Source organism: Pelodiscus sinensis, chromosome 23 (genome assembly GCF_052426305.1).
Source record: "Pelodiscus sinensis isolate ZL-2025 chromosome 23, ASM5242630v1, whole genome shotgun sequence".
NCBI classification, from domain to species: Eukaryota; Metazoa; Chordata; order Testudines; family Trionychidae; genus Pelodiscus; species Pelodiscus sinensis.
Genome location: NC_143074.1, coordinates 18369487 through 18393145, shown reverse-complemented (window position 1 = coordinate 18393145; position 23659 = coordinate 18369487). Strand labels below are relative to the sequence as shown.

Below are 23659 nucleotides of genomic sequence, written 5' to 3'. Positions count from 1 at the left end.
TGCTTGCTAGAAGAGGTGGTGATCCAATGGCCAGAATTCTTTTCACTGTAGGTGAGAGAGTCTTGCCTCAAGCTTAGGATTCTTTCAATGTAACCGCTTCTGCTGGTTTCTTTCAAGTGCGTCTGGACTGGAGTTACGCTCATTCCTCCACAGAAATAACATGGCCAGTGAGTGGATAAAACTTCCACAGCCGAAGTGAGCTGCAAAAACAGTTGGTTTTGGAGACAGTCTCGTGAGCGGAAGGGACACGGACACTTCACAACAGTGCACTCTCACCACCAGCGTACACATAAAATCCCACCTTTTTATTATGGCATACGGTTCTGGTTTGGACGTGTCAATACCACACGAGTGTGACAAAAAAGGGAAAGACAGAGCGACGCTGAAATAGTTACAGAGTCATGCCATTAGCAACACAGGCAATACGATGGATTTCCAAGATACAAAATTGTTTGAAGGGGTTTCCCCCCCTCCCCTACACTGAAATATCTTTACAATATTTTGCGAACTCACTTTTTTTTTTCCAGTAGAGAAAAAAAATGTAAAATATGCTGAGAACAACTACAAGCAGGAATCATTTTAATGGTTAACAGAAAAAAAAAGAGCTGTAACTTTGTTCTATAACAGCATCTATTAAACACACATAACAAGAGGTAAGCAACTATACAGAAGTAAGAGCAGATATTTCATCACAGGAGTCTGAAGTTCGGGCAGGGTGGGGGGACTCTGAAACTGGATGGTTTTATTTGGTCACAAAGTTTGAGCTGAGTGTTTAAAATGAGGCATCCTTAAAGATGCAGCACTCCTATTTAAAACAATAAAGAGAAACTTCTGATGGACTAGAACCTACCGGTCTGCAAAAGAATAAAAAAAATAAAAATTCGACATTTAAAAAAAATCCAAGTATTCCTAGTATTACAACTTAACTTACGGTTACAAAACAGACCGGCAGTTCCTCCTTAAGCAGCAGCAAGACAGCCAAGGAGTAATGCCACCTTCACCACAACAGTATCTCTGGGGCTTCCAATACAAGGCGGATACTCCTAAAGTGATGTTAGAATGATCCGTTTGTCTGCCAAGTGATCAGGCACGAAAAGGAGACAAATTCCTCCTTTTTTCCCACCACACTGCCCTGTTCTAGCAACAAGCTAAGACATTCTCTTTGGGCCAAGACTAACAGAAACCACTTTCTCAAATATTCTTCAGGTTTCCTGCCAACCTGGGTTTTATCATTTTTATTCTCGCGTGGGGGGGTTTTATTAATTTTTTTTTTTTTAAAAAAACCACAATTTTCCTGACAGTCTCTAAAGTGATACCAAAAAGTATTTAACAGTCACTCTTCCACAGTTTAATGGTTTTGTCGTTTTCTAGTGCTGCCGATGCAATGATGTTTTCTGTTGGGTGACAAGCTGTTGAGATCACAACATCTAAATAAAAGGAGACAAAGAGAATTCATGCCAGTCCAAATTGCTTTGGTTCAGAACAGGTATTTTCAGCGCAAACACACACAGCTGCCTCATTTTAAGATATGGCCAGGCTCTCTCTCCACAGTAGATACCAGCATCTGAGTGTGATGATTTATGAATACTAACGTCATTTGATCTGACCTTTGTTCTTCGGGAACTATTGACTGTACTCCATAAAAGTAATGTTCTAACAGGGCTCTAGTGGACCTACCCCAATTGTGAGCTTAGCAGCTGGAAAGTGGGTGAAAGTTATAATATATAAACAAGCAGAACTTGGGGAACTATTTCACATTTCATGCCTAGGGTTTCTTGGTGTAAGTTAGGGCAGATAAAACCCCACCCAAAGCAAACAGATAGTTGATTTAAACCGCATGTGCCCCATACTCACAAGTGAAAGCCCTGATCCTCCAAAGACTTTTGCACATGCTTCACTTTACAGATCGGGAATAGCCCCATTTGCTTCGATGGGGCATGATCACAGGGCACAAAGTTATGTGCACAGACCTGCAGAACTGGACTCCAAGACACTGATCATGCAAACACTTAAGCACACACTTAATTCTATTCACATGGGTCATGCTCCTGACTACTCATACGAGTCAAGCTGCGCATTTTAAGCATTTGCAGGAGCTAAGTGTTCAAGACTCTTCGCATCTGGGGCCAGTGTCTCTAAAGATGCTTCGATCTCACCTGGAACTCATCCTTCGACAAGTGCAGCTTTGGGAGGAACCAATGACCAAGGGTTTCCAAAAGTGCCTTGTGAGGAGGAGTGCCTCCCATCAGATACTTAAAAGTTACCACACTTGTAAATAAATCGGCCAAGATTTTCACATGTAATTCAAGGAAAAAAATGTCTGATCACCAATATTATCAAAAGTCCTCTAAATATGCCGATCTTGGAAAACACAGCATGGATCCTCATCATGCACCATTCAGACAGATGTTTATACTAATCCCATCAGTCACATTCTAAACATATTTGACTTGATACTAAAAATACAGATTTCTAATTTAATGCTGTGTGCTTGTTATTTATTCAGTGAAGCAACGTTTAATCAGTATTGGTGCAACAAAAAGCAGGTTCATACCTGTGTGTCCTTGCAATTTTTGTACAATCTCTTTTGTTTGGAGGTTCCAAATATAAACCAGGTTGTCCTCTGAACCAGACACAATCCACTGGAGGGGGAAAAAAAAATGAGAGAATAGTTACAGAACTGCTATTTTAGTCTTTCCTGCCATCCCAGTTTAAATTGCTATTTACTCTCTCTATAGTATTAGAAGGGTTCATCTGTATCTGCAAAAACAAATGAGGAGTCCTGTGGCATCTTAAAGACCAATAGATTTATTTGGGCATAAGCTTCCGGGGTAAAAGCCCCCTTCATCTGGCAAAGCTGTTTTTACTCTCGAAAGCTTATGCCCAAATATATCTGTTGGTCTTTAAGGGTATGTCTAGATTACATGCCTCTGCCGACAGAGGCATGTGAAATAGGCTACCCAGCATAGTCAATGAAGCTGGTATTTAAATATCCCCAGCTTCATTAAAATAAAAATGGCTGCCGCGCTGTGCCGGCTCAGCTGATCGTCGGCATAGCATGAGTCAAGATGCGGATTGGTTGACAAGGGAAACCTTTGTTGACCGCTCCTTTATGCCTCGTGAAACGAGGTTTACAGGAGCAGGTCGACAAAGGCTTCCCTTGTCAACCGATCCGCGTCTTGACTAGCACGCTGTGCCGACGATCAGCTGAGCCGGCACAGTGCGGCGGCCATTTTTATTTTAACGAAGCCAGGGATATTTAAATCCCGGCTTCATTGACTATGCTGGGTAGCCTATTTCACATGCCTCTGTCGGCAGAGGCATGTAATCTAGACATACCCTAGGTACCACAGTCTCCTCATTGTTTTGACTCTACATAGGTTCATACTGCACCCTCATTGCCATAGTGCACTAAGTTGTGCATTAAGCAACAACAGTCATATGTGGTTCATTCTCCCTCTCCCCGCCTCCACCCAGGTGAATTGCGTGCACATCAGAGTATTTTAGTTTGGGGTTTGTTTACATATGTCCATGCTGTTATGTCTGATTTATAATATCTAGCTCTTCTACACAATGCTTCTTATACAGTGTTCTCTTCAGCACTTCAGAGGCCATTATTCCTATTTTACAACTGCGGAAACTGAGGCACGGGGCAGCAGGGGATGCAACTCGCTTAAGGTCAGCCAACAGGCCAGGTAGAGATGGAAATAGAACCTAGATCTCTTGAATCCTGGTCTAATGCTCTTACCACTAGGCCATGCTGAAGACCAGAAAGACTGGCTGAAGTGGGCATGGCCCTTGAAGCAAAAAGAGGTGAGGTTTAAGATGGATCTTAGTCCTTGGGGAACCTCATAAGATCCCCTCAAGAAAGCTCCATTTCCTGCACAGGGATGCTGGGGCCCTACAGACAGCATTTCAACCAAGACTCATACACAGCAACTCACAAGCTATAACAGGTAAGTGCTATGTTATGTACTAACATGGCTTCTCACCACTCAGGTTTTCCCCGTTAGGGTACATCTAGACTACAGAGCTTTTCCAGGATACCAGAGGTATCCTGAAAAAGCTCTGCCGCATCCAAGGAATGTGCCTGCTTTTCCAAAAAAAATCAGAAAAGTGGACACATTTTGTCAGCATCCCTGTAAACTTCGTTTTACAAGGAAGAAGGGCTGTTCCAAAACCAGGGTTTTTTTCCTGACATTTGGCCCCGTGTAGACGGGCCAAATGTCGGAGAGGCCTCTTTCGGAAGAAAAGCGGGATATGTAAATTGTGGTTTGCAATTTGCGTATCTTTTTCTGACTTTTCTTTGTAGTGTAGACATCACCTTACTGGGGTACACGAAACCTGGCACAGTTCTTAGCACTGGGCCTACACAATAACAAGGAACACCCGCACTGCTGAACGAAGCTTCCTAAAAGTCTCCCCAAAATGGTACCTTTTGACCAAGCCTCCAAAGTAAAGATTCCAGGAGATTGAAACCTTGGGGCTGTTGCTTCTATTACAATTCCTCCTCGCTGCTTGCAAGTTTGCAACATTAACTGTAGCATGTGTTATACTGGGCTACAGTTTTGCACTAAGGGCAGGACAGCCCTTATAAGCCCAGAAATTACTAGGGATGTCACCCATTAACACCACCCTTACCAAGTGATGCTTAGCAGTTAACAGATGCAGGCAGGGGGCTGCTCCAGCCCATCCTTTGCCCGCGGGATCCTGTGTAACCAGAATTATGTTATGTTTAATCAGTTAACTGTCTCTAGGCATCACAAAAGCGTAAAGAACTGATTAAACTGGATTTTACATGCCTAGCAATTACAAGAGATTTGCATTGTCTCAGTTTTGATGAAAAACTCAAATGCACGAATACCACTAAAAGCAGCTCAGTAATAATCACCCACCTTTCCACCAGTGACAGAGAAGTTTGCGAATATGCAGTATTTCTCATTCTTGTGACCTGTGTACGTCTTCAGGCACTGGAAGGGAAGAGCCAAAAGGTAAAAACCATAAACACTGCTGGGAATAAGATAACTGGCACTCAAGGACAAACTCCCTTTGCAGGGCAGACTAAATATATCTGTGCACATTTCCCACCCCATCAACTCATTCAAAGGAGGCAGAGGGCATCTTTGCCTGCAATCACTAACCAATCACTTTGCTGGGGAGTAGGAATGGCCCCAATTTGTGTCTTCCACCCACAGGGAAAAAAAAACAAAAAACCAAGGCACGAACAGTTTACCAGGTCAGGAAACACAGAATTCAATGTCTCTAGGCATCACAAAAGCGTAAAGAAATTTTTACACTTATCTTGTTTGCTCCACTATTATAGAAGGGGCTGTCATAAATGTTATTTAGAGTAGTTCTATTGCACAGATGGCAGAGAAAAAGCTTAACCTTATGGATAGTATTTGAAAACCACCCAAAACAGGCTACAAACTAGCTAGGACATTATAGTAAGACACTGAGATTATACCTTTCCTTTGCTATAGTCCCAAAGTTTCAGTGTGCTAAAAAACAAAAAGGAGAACAAGGATTTTAGGCTTTGTGTTATTTTACTTGTTATGATTTCATGGTACATACATGTTTTTTCCATATTACAGCTTCCCAGATTCTACATGAGTCATTCCAGTTTGGCTTGGGAATGCGGAGTTTCAGCTAACCCAGCAAGAACTGGATTTTATTTACAGCCCATTTGTATTCTCCTCTATGAAACAAAATGGAGTCCTTAAAAAAATGCATTTTGTTAAGTTTGCTCATGTCCTCTTCTCTTGATGTGCGACCACGATGAGGTATCTGACCGATCGTTCAAAACACGGAGGAAGGAGCCAGACAACAATTCTCAACTCTAATACACTTTGTATGAAGCAAAACCAAGCCAGAACCACCTGCCCCCTGTATCTAGGTAAAGGGACTGTGTAATAGGAGGGGAGTTTTTAAGTCAGTCAGTGGTAGATAAGAGTGATAATGTTCAAATTCTATTTGGGAACCTAAGTGAAATTAGTCATTGGTTTCAGACAGATGTGCCTCCTTCGCACACACAGGAGAGAGCACAAAAACCTCGTCCATATTCAAGTATGAGGCAGCAGTGTTGACTCTCCTGTTCCGGCTTGCAAAATAGCTTGAATTTCGGGTTTCTTTGCGCTCACTGGACAAAAAGAGGAGGACTAACCCTGTAATGTCTCATATAAGACATTCACAGGTAACGAGCTCATTACCATGTGATTTGGGGACAGGAGACGCTCATTACATCAGCAGCAGCTAATACTCAAGGGAGGAAAAAGGGTGAGTGGCTGATTCTCACTACCAGTGGCACTGGAAATAGTCCAGTCTGAGAACGCTCAATAAAGCCAACCCACCTGCAGAGCTTTTCTGCTTTGTGTACACAGCTATTTTTACATTGCTGCCTTTGTGTGCGACACTTGTAGCCTTCGATGGTGTTAAAAGAGAGCCATTTGACCAACGCAGGAACTACTTCATGCTGCGTGGAAACGTTTCAGAGGCCCAACTTAAATGTATACTCCAAATTAAAAAACAAAGGAAAAGAACCCAAAAGAGTGCCACTGTGGCTTAACAACCAAGTAAAAGAAGCAGTGAGAGATAAAAAGGCATTGTTTAAAAAGTGGAAGTTAAATCCTAGTGAAGAAAATAGAAAGGAGCAGAAACTCTGTCAAATTAAGTGCAAAAATATAATAAGCCAAAAAGGAGTTTGAAGAGCAGCTATTAAAAAAAATCAAAAAGTAATAGCAAAATGTTTAAGTATATCAGAAGCAGGAAGCCGACTAAACAACCAGCGGGGCCCTTGGATGATCGAGATGCCAAAGGAGCACTCAAATATAAGGCCATTGCAGAGAAACTAAATGAACTCTTTGCTTTGGTCTTCACAGCTGAGGATGTGAGGGAGATTCCCAAACCTGAGCCATTCTTTTTAGGTGACAAATCTGAAGAACTGCCCTAGACTGAGGTGTCATTAGAGGTGGTTTTGGAACAAACTGATAAACTTAACAGTAACAAGCCACCAAGACCCAGATGGCAATCACCCAAGAGTTCTGAAAGAATTCAAAAAAGTGAAATTGAGAAACTATTGACTGTGGTTTGTAACCTATCCTTTAAATCAGCTTCTGTACTCAATGATGGAAGATAGCTAATGTGACGCCAATATTTTAAAAGGGCTCTAGAGGTAATCCTGGCAATTGCAGGCCGGTAAGTTTAATATCAGTACTGGGCAAATTAGTTGAAACTATAGTAAAGAATAAAATTGTCAAACACCTAAATGAACATAGTTTGTTGGGGGAAAGTCAATGTAGTTTCTGTAAAGGGAAATCATATCTTACTAATCTATTAAGAGTTCTTTGAGAGGGTCAAACAAACATGTGGACAAGGGGGATCCAGTGGATATATAGTGTACTTAAGATTTCCTGAAAGCCTTGACAAGGTCTCTCACCAAAAGGCTCTTAAGCAAGTTGTCATGGGATAAGAGGGAAGGTCCTTTCATGGACGGATAACTTGTTAAAAGACAGGAAACAAAGGGTAGGAATAAATGGCAAGCTTTCAGAATGGAGAGAGATAACTAGTAGTGTCCCCCAAGAGTCCGTAGTGGGACCAAACTTTTTTAACCTATTGATAAGTGATCTGGAGAAAGGGGTAAACAGGGAGGTGGTAAAATCTGCAGATGATGCTAAACTGCTCAAGATAGTTAACACCAAAGTAGACTGTGAAGAGCTTCAAAAAGATCTCACCAAACTAAGAGGTTGGGCAATAAAATGGCAAATGAAATGTAATGTTGATAAATGTAAAGGAATGCACATTGGAAAAAATAATCCCAACTGTACATACAATATAATGGGGACTAATTTAGCTACAACTACTCGAGAGAGAGATCTTGAGTCATTGTGGATAGTTCTCTGAAAACATCCACTCAATGTGCAGCAGCAGTCAAAGAGCAAACAATGTTAGGAATTATTAAAAAAGGGATGGAGAATAAGACAGAGAACATTTTAAACCCACATCTTGAATACTACATACAGATGTGGTCATTTCATCTCAAAAAAGGTATCTTGGCATTGGAAAAGGTTCAGAAAAGGGCAAAAAAATGACTAGGGGTTTGGAACAGGTCCCATCTAAAGAGAGATTTAAAAGACTTGGATTTTTCATTTTAGAAAAGAGGAGACTAAGAGGGGATATTGTATAGGTCTATACAATCATGACTGGTGTAGAGAAAATGATAGGAAAAGTTATTTACTTATTCCCACAATATATGAACTAAGGGTCACCAAACAAAATTGTTTTAAAACTGTTATTTAATTAAACAAAAGGAAGTTTTCCTTCATGCAGCGGACAGTCAACCTGTGGAACTCCTTGCCAGAGGATGTTGTGAAGACCAGGACTTTAACAGGGTTCAAGAAAAAACTAGATTCACAGAGGTTAGGTCCATCAATGGCTACAGGATGAGTAGGAATAGTGTCCCTAGCCTCTATCAGAGGCTGGGAATGGGTGATGGGAGAGGGATTGCTTGCAGATTCCCTGTTCTGTTTACTCTCTCTAGGGCATCTGGCAATTCCCACTGTTGGAAGACAGGATACTGAGCTAGATGGGCCTTTGGCCTGACCTAGTATGGCCATTCTTATGATAAAGGCTCTGAAAAGATGCAAAGCTAAGAGAGCATGGAGGCATTTCAACACCACAGTGATAGGACTGCCAGCAGCAAAAACTTTGCTCATCTTACTAACAATACAATTCCCAGAGGACTGGATTATAGAAGTTTGACAGCAGGTCTGAGTTTACCCACCATCAGATAAATATTTAACAACACAAAAAGTCTAAATTTGACGTTGACTTTCAATGTATTTTTAATACCTACTTGTCCAAAGTCGCTGCTAGTATGTATTTGCCATTTGGCGAGAATTTCACAAAAGACACAGGAGGGTTGTCATCATCTGTATCGGAAATACAAAGGTTTTTAATACAGAATATAGTGAAATTCCTCTCTCATGGACAAAGCATTTATTGTGACACAACAGACCTACAGCAGATTCCAAAAGCCAATGTCTATATTAATTGACTTAACATTTTTGTTCAGCTCCCATTTTATATTTCACACAAACCAACAGGAGATACAGAAAAGTGATCATGTGAAATAATCCAAGAGGAAGAACATTTGGATTACTAACATTTTATTATTGCAGATTCACCTGCAACTCAGCCTTCCCACTCCTGTATCAACTTTACCCTTAAGGCCCTACTTCGTTTGCAATATTGGTTTTAAATTAGCTTACTCTGCAAAGTCCACAATTTTGCATGCATTTTGAATATGCAAATAGCATTAAACTAACACTCAGTACCTGTAAAATGTTCAAGGCTAAAATGATTAGATGCCATTTCTGGAACAGGTGTGTTAAGAATTAGTTTTCTGAATTGTATATTGCATCATTAACTTTTTTTAAAAACGAATATAGTTGTAGCAAAACGTCTTGTTATAAAAAAATAGCAGACATAACATAATACTGGAGTGTTGATCTCATTTCAGCAATTTTTCCTCTTAAATAGCGCTTTTGCCAGAAGCTGGGAATGGGCAGCAGAAGATAGATCATTTGATGAATGCCTGTTCTATTCATTCCCTCTGAAGCATTTGGCATTGGTCACTGTTGGATAACAGGATACTGGGCTAGATGGACCTTTGGTCTGATCCAGTGTGACTGTTATGCTTTTCCAAATTACCACTATTAATAAAGTCCATTATTACATTTCTGCAATTTTCTGTCTTTTCCGCAACTTACCTGCAATTACTTGAAGATCATCCCACAATTCAGGTACCAGCCTAGTCTTAAGACCACTACTCTATCCGGCACATCTTACTGCTAAAGTATGTCCATTGTGAACAGCAGGGGTAAGTCTAGACTACAAGCCTCTTTCAAAAGAGGCTCTCAAAAGATACTTTCGAAAAAGCCTCTTTCGAAAAAGAGCGTCTAGACTACAAGCAGAGTTTTCTAAAAAGCAAGCCGCTTTTTCTAAAGGAAGTCTAGACACCCTCTTTCAAAAAAGCACAGCTTGCATTCAATAGCGCCTTTTCTCAAAAGAGTACTTTCGAAAAAAGGTGTTATTCCTCGTAAAATGAGGTTTACCGTGATCGAAAAAACTGCCGCATTTTCGATTTACTTTCGAAAGAATGTGGCTGCAGTCTAGACGCAGGTGAAGTTTTTTCAAAAAAGGCTACTTTTTTCTAAAAAACCCTGTAGTCTAGACACACCCTAGAACGTGTAGTTTTGCCTATGTCACTTCATGCGAACACTAGAGTCCGATAATCAGAGGCAAGACATGCACTATTCAACCGGTTGCCCACTATCTTAGGAAGGGCATTGATTCTTAAACACCCACATGTGAAAGTGTAACCGTGTACAGGGTTAACTGATGAGTCTAGGCTTAAAAGTCAGCACGACGTGCACACTGGCTCCCGGAGACCCAACTGCCACACCTCGTGCAACCATTGAAATTTTCAGTGGCTAACCGTTATTTAATTACACACATTTTAACATCCCTAATTATAGCACCTCTCTATCATGTTGGTATGTAGAAATGTTACAGAAGCTCCAAGTCATTGAACAGCCAAGCACAACGCTACAATGACTAGAGGAGAAGCTTGCAATACTGGTTCTTAAATTTATTGTCCAGTGTGTGCTGATAATATCCCTAGCCTAGGAAGCTCTCTTACACAGGAGAGAAAATATTTCACCTTAAATCATGCAAAGATGGTAGTGCATGAAGAGGACAGCATAAGAAGAAGGAAAAGAGAGAAAGCAAAGCTGATGGGGAAACTACATAACAGCAGTCCAAGTCACACTGAGTGTTTCATATTTTATATGATAATACAGCAGACAGATTCAAAGTTCACACACACATTTGCCTGCTTACCAATCAGTGTTTTTAGGCACTGGCCTGATGCTGTATCCCAGATTCGACTTGATTTAAAAAAAAGAGAGAGAGAGAGATGAGTCATTACTATAGCTCTGGAATGTATCATGTTACATTTTAAACTCAAAGTTATGATAGGAAAAACTATAAAACCAAAAGAATCCCATTTAAGTTTTTATAAAAAGAGCCTAACTGTTACTGAAAAAATAACCACTTACCAGAGACCATCATAGCTACTTGACACTATCAGGGACCCATCACGATTAAAATGTACCTGTTTAATATAGAGGGAAAAAACTGCTGTTTTAATGTTTATGAAGAACAAGAGCTCACATCTGAAAATTATCTCCAAAGTAGTACACTGGGTCCTAATTATCACACAACTAATAGGCTGTGATTCATGTGGAGGGGGTCAAGAATTCAAGAACGGGATGATGGGTGCAGAAAGTTCAGACATATCAGGTAAAAAAAAAAAAAAGCACTCTGGGAATTTTACAATAAGTCAGTTTTGTGAAATTCTAATGCCTCATTTGCATCTCCTGATTTTTTTTCCCAGCTTGAATACAGACAGCTGCATTTAAATTCAGTTACTGGGATAACAGGTGAGCAACAAGATTGAGATTAGCTGGCAAGTTTTCGTAACAATTACTAGACTGTTTTAAGAAGTCTCTGAAAACATTAAGACCTGAACTGATTCAATGAAGTGAGGAATTTTGCCAACAGCACTGAGGCCATACTAGGAGAGCACACTGCAGCAGAAGCAGTACAGACATCCCATTTAGTGACACGTATCTTGGTCTGGTCCATTTATTTGCCTCAGTTATCCACGAGCTTCCCAAAAAGCCAGTAAAGTGAATTTTAAATAGAAAAATACTTCAACATACTCAGAGAGGGCAGGCGGCCAGGTTCATCCACTGCATGGACGAGATTGTAAATGTAGTTTATTTTGAAGTTAGCTTGTTCTATCTCCTGATGCAGTTTAGAAAAAAAGTTATGGAGCAACCCAAATGTACAGCAAATTCAGATTTTCACTGGAGTAGCCTCCGCAACCCGTGGTTTTATAGCAGATGCTGCCTGTCATTATGCCCCAAGAGATAAATCCATTCTGGGGTTCAAGGGGTAAGTATTGTTCACTGGCATCTCCATGTTCATTAAATCATTATAATGTTCGTTACAAGTCACCGCATGGTGTTTGCTACGCTACGTCCTTCACCAAAGGGCAGATAGCAATGTTTCACTGTTACTCCCTTCTTTGCAAAAGGGGGGAAAGCCCTGCTAAATGCAGGCACACACGTCAGCACTGAAGGCACTTACAGCTGAAACTGGGTCAGAATGCGCAGGTAGAGTCTTGAGGCACTTCCCCGTTTTCACGTCCCATATCCTCACGCTTTCGTCAAACTGAAGATCAGAGGACAAATTCACTCTGTGATTTTCAAATGCACGCACTCCCTAGCCGTACCCGCATGTCCCACATGAATGGATTAACAGGTTTCATCAGGGAAGGGAAAGAAATATGTATGACTACGTTTCTCAGGCATCCCAGCTTATTTCTGCTTGGGAGCAAACAAGATTGTAATGTATTTCCTCTTCTCTGCTAGTCACTGAGGACTGTTGGCTTAGCATGGGGATCTTCAAAAGGAGTTAAATCCGAACCTTCATGCTTTGCACTTTATGGAAGCTTCCTGTGCCAATCCCAAGGAGCTTTATGAATGCTAAGCTCCAATATTCGTGCAAGGAAGCTAGTATTTATCCCTAGCTTACATGCAAGGTAATTCAGATTTAATGACTTGCACAAGGTGACACACAAGCTGGGAGAAATGCAAGAACCCAAGAGCCTTATTCCCAGTCCCCTTACACACCATGTGCATGCTTCCTAGCTACACAGCAAGCTAATGAAGTGGTCGTAAAGCTACATTTGCATTAAATGGTCAAAGACATAAAGGCATCTTCCAGTGATCACAGAATCTGGACACGGATACAAGGAGCTTCTATTTCCCAAACTGTTCATATCAGAGCAGCACTCCACACCTAAGGAAGGCTTTGCAACCAAGTGAACGTAGATCTGCCGACTGAACATCTGGGTCTCAACCTATAGCCCACACGCTGAGGCTTTACCCATAGCACTCTAACGTCTAACTGAGTTGGAGGCTTTGATCTGGGCCCAAGAGCCAACATGGCAGCAATGCTACCAACCCATGATGCTACCAATTTTCCCTTTTAAGACGCCACTTCATTACACATTATGCATAGTGACAGTCAGATGGCCCGAACCTCAGCAGAGCGTATGGGACTGTACTTCACGGAGAGCGTGTTCACTTACCGAGCCTGAAACAATGAGGTTGGACTGTGGGTTGAAGTTGCAGCAGAAGACATAGTTACTGTGCCCCTTTAGCGTCTTCAAACACTTGCCCTGAAATCAGATTGAAACCATTAGCGTCAAATATGCACACAGTGGAAAGTGACTGGTAAACCTACACCTTCCAAGTTCCCATGGTGACCTGAATTCAGGACAATGTGATAAAAGGACAATATCAGAGTAAGAAGCCTAGATTTTTGGGGAGAAATATTACAAAACAAACACACCCATCCTCAAGATTTTAATGGGATAAGAATAATAAAACAAAAAGCGTTTCCAACCCCAGCCCTACACTCATAGCACATTAAACCTGTGTTTCTCAACCTTTTTTTTTTTTTTAAATAAAGTACCCCCTTTTCCAAAACAAAACAAAATTATAAGTACCCCCAGTATCTACAGTTTTCAGACACACAACATTTTTTTTCTACCATTGCAACACATTTGTTTAAACAAATTAATTGTAGCTGGCAGGCAATGAAACTTTTGGGTGTAGAAAGTACAAAAATAATAAAGCGCTGTAAAACTTGAAAAAAAAATCAGTTTTCTCCAAATGTCAGTTGTGTTGACGTGCCCCCCAGACTTCTCTCAAGTACCCCTAAAGCAACGTCTACCACTGGTTGAGAAACACTGCATTAAACTAATTAGAAATGAACTAACTTATTTTAATCACCAATACAGAAAGAAAGAAAGCTACATCCCTGGTGAAAAGTTAATGGCAAACATTCCATTTCAGAGGGAGCTTTTTTGGAAGAATCTCTCCAGTACTGCATCATGCCTGGAAGTCATGGAGCCGTCTACGAGGATAACCACTGTAACCAAACAGGCAGCAGCAAGTTCCAGCCTCCCAAGACCAGCGGGTCTCTCTCAAACAAGGAAACTCGCCCCTTTTCAGTCCATTTCAACAAGTTGCTCAACATTACTAAGCAGACCTGCAGACAGGCATATTTAAAAGGAGCCAAGGCTTAAAATTTCTCCAACAACCTTAGCAAGTCAAGTTAGCCTTCTTCGCTGTAAGATGCACCAAGAGAGGGGACTGCAGAGGAGAGAGAGAACTCAGGCCTTGCCCTTACCGAGCTCACATCCCAAATTTTGAGAGTTTTGTCGTCGGAAGCAGAGACGAGAAGGTTGGAATCAGATGACCATGCTACATCAGAAATGCCCTGAAACAAAGGAAAGCAATTTAACACTGATCTTTGCTCACTCATTCACTCCAGGACAGGTGAAGCACACTAAGTTTCATATGCGAAGCTAGAAAGCAAGAAAAGAAAGGCTGCCTTAATTTTGGAAAGACTGGACAGAAATGGATCATAGCAACTTTTAACACTTCTTCCTCTAACCACAGGACAGTCAACGACTCCACAGAACTTTTTAGCTTTGCACAGCCTCACATGGAAAGAACACTAATAACTTGTTCAACCAGCAGTTCTAGTTATTATGGGACCTCTTTTTGAAGTTTGTAAATAAGAATTATGTGTAGCGGGGTTGGATTAATTGCTGTCCCTCCTCCCCAAAGAGGTGCTCCACACTACTCTCTGCCTGTACTGACCAAGAGTAAGATTTTCCAAGGCACCCAAGTGACTTAGGAGCCTAAGACATGTTTTCAAAAGTGACTTAGGCAGCTGGATCCTATTGACTTTCACTGAGATCTAGGAGTCTGAGTTTTCTCAATGAAAGTGAACAGGTCACAGGCATCATCTAAATCACTTCCGAAAACCAGACTTCAGTTCTTTGGAATGTACTCTCCATTTCCAAACACCAGATGTGATTTCCTGAATTTCAGTGCGCAAAGCCATGAGAAATGTCAGTCCCCTTAAGGAAATTCAGTGGGATCCCATGGGCGGGGAGCTGCTTACTGGATACATCCATACATTGTGCTGTGTTCCTAGGTGGAAACCCAGCTGTTCAAGTGGATAGTGTTAGTGCTCATGAAGCGAATGGCTTCCGTGCTGGCTAAGCATTGTGCATGCAGGTGCTTTATCAACAGTCCACAGGTTTCTTCTGCCCATCTCTCTCAATCCTGACCCAAAAGATCCACAAAATTCCAGGCTCAGGGCCATCACCACCACAAAGGCTTGGGCAGGGGTGCCATTGGGACCACGAATCGTGCTCCCCTCCCCACCCCCAAACGAGTCCAGTTTGGTTTCTTGTGAATTAAAACAATATATGAAGGCTTCTGGAGGTGAAAGTTAACAAATTACCTTATTATGCAAGCCCCAGATGCAGTACTGAATTACATAAGAACATAAGAATAGCCGTACTGGGTCAGACCAAAGGTCCATCTAGCCCAGTAGCCTGTCTGCCGACAGTGGCCAGCACCAGGTGCCCCAGAGGGGGTGGACCGAAGACAACGATCAAGCGATTTGTCTCGTGCCATCCGTCTTCAGCCTCTGACAAACAGAGGCCAGAGACACCATTCCTACGCCCTGGCTAATAGCCTTTTATGGACCTAACCTCCATGAATTTATCTAGCTTCTCTTTAAACTCTGTTATAGTCCTAGCCTTCACAGCCTCCTCTGGCAAGGAGTTCCACAGGTTGACTACACGCTGTGTGAAAAAGAACTTTCGCTTATTAGTTTTAAACCTGCTACCCATTTGCAATTGTAATCAAAAAGGGCAACTATTTCAATTGTAATCGAAAAGGTCAACTATTTAGAAGGCAGGATATTTCATACTTACCAGCTTGTGACCAGATATTGTTTTTTCAAACTTGCCATCATATGCTCCCCAAATTTTAATTAATTTGTCAGCCGCTAAAAGAGAAGAGATTCCCAATTAGTACTAAAACCAGCTACCTCACTCCCTTAAGGGAGAAATGTATGCTGGCTACTTTTTACAAACACTTTACAGTTTTTACCCTCAAGCATAGACTTCCGTGCATAAGCATGTCAACATTAAATGACAGTTTCATAAACGCCAGACTGCATTGGTTGGGATTTCACATACTGCCTTGAAAGTCAAGGGTCTCAAATAAGTCAGTTCCAAAATTGGATCCACTATAATTTATCTGATAAAAAGTGGACTTCGGTTTCTCATTTTTAAAAATAAACTAGGGGGCTGAGACTCACACTTGCTATGCTCACCAGCCCCGCGCCGCGCCACCCCCCCCCCCCCCGGCCTCTGCCCAAGAACGTCATTCTGTCACACGCCGCAGGAAAAGCTTTTTTATATATATACACAGAAAAAGATGATTGCCAGTGGAGAAAAAAAGGTACCATACCACGCAAATCACTAAAACATTTCTGCCTCAGAGAGAACAAAAACTGATCTATAGTTTGGGCCGACATTTCTGCTCGTGAGGCACACACGTGCGACCCATTATTATGTTAACTTGTGCTCTGTGGCAGAGAAAGAGGTTGATATTTGCCAGATGTTAAAAGTTAAGAGAATAGTTTAGGGAAGGGACTTCTAGAAGGTAGGAATGTAACAGTGTAGTCGATTAACTTATTAGCAAAAGCTTATACGTTAATGCTACAGACATCACGCATTCTCCCGCCAGTAAATTGTTTAGCAGGTTGGCCAGCAGCCCAGCTCAGTATTGGCTTACGACGGGTCTGGAACCCACCCCTGCTGCGGCTTTGCATTTAAAGTGCGTCAGGAGCCGGGCAGGTAGGCAGCCCGGCTCAGTTCCAGCTTGCGCCGGGTTCAGGACCTCTGACCGCCCCACCAAGACAGGGGCTGCTGCCAACCCGCGCTGCTGCCTCGCGGACCAGCTCCCACCTAGCACCCCATGCAAGGAGTCCTCTGGGTGAATTTCACCTCAATGCAGAGCGCACACTTGGTTGCTCATGCCAGGCCAGCCCCAACTTAAAGGTGCAAGTGAAAGTTTAACCGGTGCAAAGGGCTGCATGGGGCCCTCTTAGCACAAAGAGCAATTTCACATGTAGCCACAATCAGTGTGTAACGAGCAATTTCACATGTAGCCACAATCAGTGTGTAACTGCATTGTTTTATGTAAAGTGGATCAGTAGCACAAATTGAGCATCTCATGTCCTTCATTGAAGCCAAAGAGAAGGCATTTTGGACAACAGGGCCTAAAAGCCAACATTCAAGTAGGTCAAACTTTGGAACAGCCAGCTCTGAGTGTCCCTTTAAAAAAAAAAAAGAGCCATGTGGTTATAGTCCCCCACTTTATATTCCCTGTATGTTAACATTAGCCATCTACCTGTCTTCCAACAGAAGAATCACAATTCAGACGACGGAGGGGAATTAACACAGACTGATACTTACAGGAACTGGCCAACCATTCTCCATTGGGACTAAACTTTACTGACGAAACCGCCTTAGTGTGTCCTGCTAACGTGAACTTCAGAGCGTAGTTTGGTTTTACAGGTGCTGGCTGCAAGAAAGTGACATGAGTAAGAGTAATTCAATGTTTCAGTAGTAACTGCGGTATCAGACTGAGCCACTGTGCGGTGTTCTGCATTGGATACCAATCCAGACTCAATCCTTTGGGGTTGAAGGTGTTTAAAATTAAGTTTCCAGCCTTTATATTTATGAAGGAAACCTGAGCTAGTACTAGCTTCCTGAGCTGACATAGAAACATGCTCAAACAATGGGTCAAATTCATCCTTGGGGTAAGTCCAGCCAAGTCCGTTACCAGGAATGAAGCAGGCCCAAGAAGTCTGAGAAGTGTGAATGGAATCGTCAAGCTACGTGGCATGACCTGCACAGGATTTTTAAAAACTGGGCTTGTGCCTCTTTGCTTCTTTATGACTGAAGATCTGAAAAGCTCCCCCACCAACTACAACTTGTTTTCACTTTTAGTATGAGCTATATCCCATCTGACTTCCTCTGGTCTGGCTGGAGGACGTTTGGGCAAGAGATTTCAGAAGGGCACTACAAATTTTCACACTATTATTGATGGGGAAAAGGATCTTTAACAAAGACATCCTTTCCTCAATGGATCCTCTAGGGATGTTAATGGTTAGCCAGTAGAGGGCTGGAGCAACCCATGTCCGCACGGGTAGGGGGGCCACTCCAGCCTGGCTGTGGCAGCCACCCCCATTTAATCAGTTAACCAGTTAACTAACGAAATGGGATTTTATATCCTTAATATCCATAGGCATTTGTGAAGTCACTTGCAATCTGTTCCTTTCTCTATTGAGATAATAAATTCACCAGTTGCACTACAGCTTTCCAATGGTAGACAAAATCTGAATTTCTAGCACGGGAGACAATAAAATACTGTCTTGGTAAGACTCTTAGGGCTTTTTTTAATATCACAAACCAGAAAAGGGTACAAAGGCCATTCTTTTTTTTACCTTTTGCAAGTCACCTTTACATAGCAGCATCAGCTATGTCACTGGTGCTCTATTTAGTAGAAACATTCAGCTACTCTGGGGTCATGGGAAGGCTTTGGTAGGATACCAGAACCTTCCCCCATAGTCTGACTCCCAACTATATTGATAGTGGAAATCATAATTAACAGCAGTGTTCCCTGTAAGCAGTGCGCTTGTGCAGCCATTCAGGAACAACTCAAATGCCACCCACCTGATTAGCAGAGCACCCACAGATAGGTTTTTTGTTTCTATGGGTGGTGCACCTTTACTCATGCCTTACTGCACACAAAAATTACTCCACGCATGGATGAAAAAGATTAGAGGGAACATTGATTAGCAGTAGAAATAATTAAAGAAATCAAACTCCTGACAGGCCTCGTAATTCCCTCCAGGCTAACTGGAAACACTGTTTATTATTTCAAGAAACCCTAAGAGTATTCTCCCCATTTCTCAGCAAAGTTTTAATACTAACATCACACCAATGTCTCACTACTGTGAGTAGTTACAAAATATATGTTCAATTTATAAATATTCTGACGTGTTACCATAAAACAAGATTACACATTTTGAGATGTATTCTCTTTCATGAATTTTGCAAATTTGCAAAATTCAATAAGCCACACCTGGATCTCAGTTATGCATGCTGAAAGTTACATTATCCACCTGCGTCAAAACTACGCTCTTTAGAGCAACGACAGCAATCTTGCTGTCTGTCTGGTCCACAAAGCACTTAGCATGTTCTCTTCGCTAAACAGTAATAGGAAAAATCCCAAATAATTCCTTTAATTCATTCAAAGAATTAAAATTCTTAAATGTCTCTAGTCCTATTTGTAAGTTTGCTAGTAAAAGATGCAAGCAACTTCCATGTTTATTGACAGATTGAGATATTGTTTGAGAGTTACACGCACCTTGGTTTGATTGGTTGAGGAGGAAGGAGTAGATTGTGTTTTGGTAGATTCTGCATCTGGCTTCTTCTCTTCTGTTGCCATGGTTCTCAAGCGAGCAAGTCAGACCTATGGTGCTTGTAGCGATGAATGAATGTGCTGCTTCAAAAGGGCCTTTCACACCCAAAAGAGAATTGCTCTAATAACGCCAACCTAGAAGAAAACGAAAACCCACTGTTAGCCATCGAGGGAATTATTTCAGCAGCTAAAAGACGACAATTAACGTAACAATGCACCCTAATCATAATCCAGGTCCCCATATAATCAGTGGGGGGAAAAAAATCACTTTCCAATTCTAGCTAAAATCCAAGAAACCTGAATGCTGCTGGTGGGAGTTAAATAAATATGGAATTGACAAAGTTTTATGCCTATCACTCTGTGCCATCTGCAACATTCCTCTGAACTCCCCGTTTTATAAAAATAGACTACAGAGCTTTTTGCTAGTTGTCCAGTCTCCAATGCCAAATCAGATTTAAACAGCTATAAGCACCTCTTGCTCTCCAGAGCAGTAAACAATTGCTGTAGTTGCCACACAGGATTGTTAACCAGTGGCAAGGGAGGTGGTCCATGTGATGCTCTGAGACAATGTGGTCTACAGCGTACACCAGTTCAAGAACCCCTGTTCTGGCCTAATCTCATATTACAGCTGAGAGGATCTGGTGAGAGTGTGGGCAGTTTATTTCTCACCACACTCCCTGAAATGCCATTAAACGTAAAAAGTTCAGAAGCGTAGCTATAAGAGTTTCATTTCTTGGAACTGAGGCAAGTAATAGTCCTGGATGTCTTTCAAATGGAAAGACAGATGCGATACAAAACCCACGATCATGCGAAAAATGCAACAGGTACACCCAGAACTCAAAATCCTATTCCCTTCTTCTGCCCTCCCAATTCATCTATTTCAACCAAGGGCTGTTTCCTTAACTGCATTTGAGAGCAGCAAATCATACTTGTTCCTGCCTTACACATGGAAGATATTTCACCTGATTAAGAGCCAGCCTGTAGCAGTCTCAATAGACTCACCTTCTCGAAACAAAACCCGAAACTGCTGTGCCAATATTCTTCAATCAGTGCTACACTGCAGAGTAAAAAACCTCTACCGCAGCCCTGCTAGATTTCAGCCTGACAATAGGCAATACCTCCACCACTTACAGTAAGGCCTTGTCTTAAGACAAAAATTATTAGTGTTGCTACCACCAGTTTTGTTCTGCTAGTAGTAGCTGTATTTGGAGTGACAACACAGGTGCCTGGTAGGATTTTAAGTGCCATGTCTTCTTTGGGGGACTGTGCAGCACAGTATAGCCCCTGTCTTTCCCACACTAGAGCTCTCTTCAGTGGAGATGAGCCACTGCTAGGAAATTTTGGAAGAGAGCTTTGGAAACTCTACGTCAGCTGTTCAGTGTTTAGCTCTGTTTGTGTTATGCATGATAGGAACAAGAGGCAGCTTTCTGCATCAAACAGCAGAAACAGTAATATTCAGTCCAGGTTTCCAGAATGGCAATTGGCTGATGCCAATATGGCTAAGATTGAACTCATGAAGAGGCTTTTACACCAAGCTCAAATCATTAATGCTTAAAGCTGCATCTGGCTGGAGGGAGAACAAGCTTGACTTCTGCACTTGTGCCAGTTCAATCCCCAATCTCATACAGTAGCCTGGGCCTTTAGGATGAGACACACCCTCCATGTAATAAATAGTAAGGGCTAGAATCTATGCATGCAAGTAACATTGGCCACACAAGCCACCCTGAACCAGTGCATGCCCCCAAGACAGGCTATGCAGCTTATTAACCAAATAAGGGAAAGGTCTGTGCATGCAAAGCAAGATACAGATTACGGGAGCTAGAGAGGACAATAAATCCATACACCCTGGCCACAGACTGGTGCATGCCCCCAGCCAGGCCTAGGAACAAGAGAGGGCGGAGCGAGACCATGCATCCCAGGACTAGGGCTGGTACATATCCCCCTGCGTGGGAGCTAAGAAGGGGTCAGACCCATGCAGTCTGGGGGCAGGTTCATACACGCCAGTCATGGGCACCAAGGAAGGGCATGTCCATGTACCCCCATGGGTGCTAGGGAAGGAGGTCAGATCCATTCACCCTGCACCCCGAAGCTGGTGCCTGCACCACCACCCCCACTCCCGGTGCTAAGGAAGCGGCTTTTCCATACATCACCAGGGCTGCACAGCTCTCCCCCAACAGGAGCTGGGAGGAGGCCGGTCCATGCACCCTGGGGCAGGAATGGTGCACACCCCTCCCTCCACGTGGAAGCTAGGGAAGGGACAGATCCATGCACCCAAGAGCAAGGACATGCATCCTCCCTGCTCCCTCCCCCCGCCCTGGAGCTAAGAAAGGACACGGGAGCCGGGGGAGGGGCGGCCCCACGAACCCCCCCCATTACACGGGAGCCGGGGGAGGGGCGGCCCCACGCACCCCCCCCATTACACGGGAGCCGGGGGAGGGGCGGCCCCACGCACCCCCCCCATTACACGGGAGCCGGGGGAGGGGCGGCCCCACGCACCCCCCACCATTACACGGGAGCCGGGGGAGGGGCGGCCCCACGCACCCCCCACCATTACACGGGAGCCGGGGGAGGGGCGGCCCCACGCACCCCCCCCCATTACACGGGAGCCGGGGGAGGGGCGGCCCCACGCACCCCCCCCCATTACACGGGAGCGGGGGAGGGGCGGCCCCACGCACCCCCCCCCATTACACGGGAGCGGGGGAGGGGCGGCCCCACGCGGGCCGTTCCCTGGCGGAGGCAGAGCTCGGGGCGGGGCGGGGCCGCGGGGCGGCGCGTGCCCGGCGCGGGGGGGGGGGAGGGGGCCCCGCTCAGTCACTTACCTGGGAGGGGGGGGAGGGGCGCCGCCTCCTCCTCGGCGCGGAGCAGGGCCGGGGAGGAGGTGAAGCAGCGGCAGCTCCGTAGCTGCCAGGCGGGGAGGGGGGAATTGCGGGGCGGCGCATGCGCTCACGGCGGAAGGGGGGGGAGCCGCACAATGCCGCTCTCTCCCGGGGATGCTACGGCGAGGCGGAAGGGACAGAATCCGTCGGAGGCGGACTGGCACATGCCTTAAAGGGCCAGAGGCCTGTTCCGGGTGGGGGCTCCCAGGGGATGCACGCGGCCAGGGCTGCTGCAGAGGTCACGGCCCTGCGGCCCACGTGTTGCAATTTCCCTGGAAGTCGCTGAGGCTGGAGCAAGCTGCAGCTCCCCAGGCTGGAGCCCTCAAGCCCCCCCCCTTCCCAGCCTGACCCAGTGTCCTCATGTGCACTGGACAGCCTGGGTGAACAGTGCCCCTCTGCCAGAAGTGGGGGGGGGAGTGTTGGTGTGTGTGGGGGGGGGATTCTCTCTCTCTCACACACACACACACACACACACACACAGCTACATATGGGGCCCAGTTCTGCAAGCAATCCACACACACACGGCTCGTATTAGGAAACCCAGCCCCCCCCCCCCCCCCACTGCAGCGCTGCTTTAAACCCCCATTTCTTAAAATATAGGGCCCGTCCCAGCATCATTGTGTCTTACCCAGGTGACACTGGGCTGGTGCCAGCTGTATACCTGTAAGAAGCAGACACCGGCACCAGCCCATATGCGGCGGATGTTAAAGGGCCATCACGGCAGCAAGGGAAGGACCGTTTTTAATGTGCTGCTTCAGCAGTGCTTTAACATTGCTGCCGCTTTTGCTCCCCCCGTCAGCGGCAGCGCTCCCTGTAAGCTGTGTGCTTATGCAGCCGCTCAGGAGCAATTCAAATGCTGCACCCACTGCTAGGTTTTGTGTTTCTATCAGTGGTGCACCTCTGCAAACACCCGCGTGCACATAAAAATTTTATTCCACACGTGGATAGAAAAGGTTAGAGCAGGGATTCTCAAACTCTGTGATACTGTGCCCCCCCTCTAAGTTGCTCGCGACCCCCCGGGGGGGTCGGGACCCACAGTTTGAGAAACGCAGAGTTAGAGGGAACATTGGTCAGCAGCCCTGTTGGTCGGGTCTGGCAGAGTGACCTGCAGCAAAAGGTGCAGCTGCCTTGGAGACCAGTGTTTAGAAAGGCCTGGGGGTCCCGGATGAAGTGGTGGTCATGAAAGACTGGCTGAGGAGTGTGGTCCTCTAGGCTCTAGCCCTGCCCCTTGTGCGGTTTCAAACCCACCCGTCACCTCTTGCATACCAGTAAGGACTCCGGCATACC

General features: G+C 44.2%; 1 protein-coding gene across 1 annotated transcript; it reads right to left on the bottom strand.

Annotated features, from left to right (window-relative positions):
- Window positions 1-284: 284 nt before the first annotated feature.
- Window positions 285-22441, bottom strand: WDR5 (WD repeat domain 5). The gene is made up of 14 exons (XM_075905217.2): window positions 22316-22441; window positions 19443-19631; window positions 17483-17591; window positions 15932-16005; window positions 14326-14415; window positions 13220-13309; window positions 12214-12297; window positions 11118-11173; window positions 10900-10946; window positions 8852-8927; window positions 5468-5501; window positions 4896-4970; window positions 2555-2642; window positions 285-1427 (listed from the first exon to the last, which is right to left on the bottom strand). Exons 2-14 carry the CDS (start codon window positions 19521-19523, stop codon window positions 1327-1329), a joined length of 1005 nt encoding a protein of 334 aa, XP_075761332.1. The 5' UTR covers window positions 19524-19631; window positions 22316-22441; the 3' UTR covers window positions 285-1326.
- Between the last annotated feature and the right edge of the window lie 1218 nt (window positions 22442-23659).

Excerpts from the sequence above, each read along its gene's own strand:
- WDR5 (XM_075905217.2), bottom strand. The coding sequence starts at position 19,523 with ATGGCAACAGAAGAGAAGAAGCCAGATGCAGAATCTACCAAAACACAA. Across the intron at positions 12,298-13,219 it reads ACCTCATTGTTTCAGGCTCG|TTTGACGAAAGCGTGAGGAT; the intron begins GTAAGTGAACAC and ends TCTGATCTTCAG. Across the intron at positions 5,502-8,851 it reads CTAGCAGCGACTTTGGACAA|CACACTGAAACTTTGGGACT; the intron begins GTAGGTATTAAA and ends TTTGTTTTTTAG.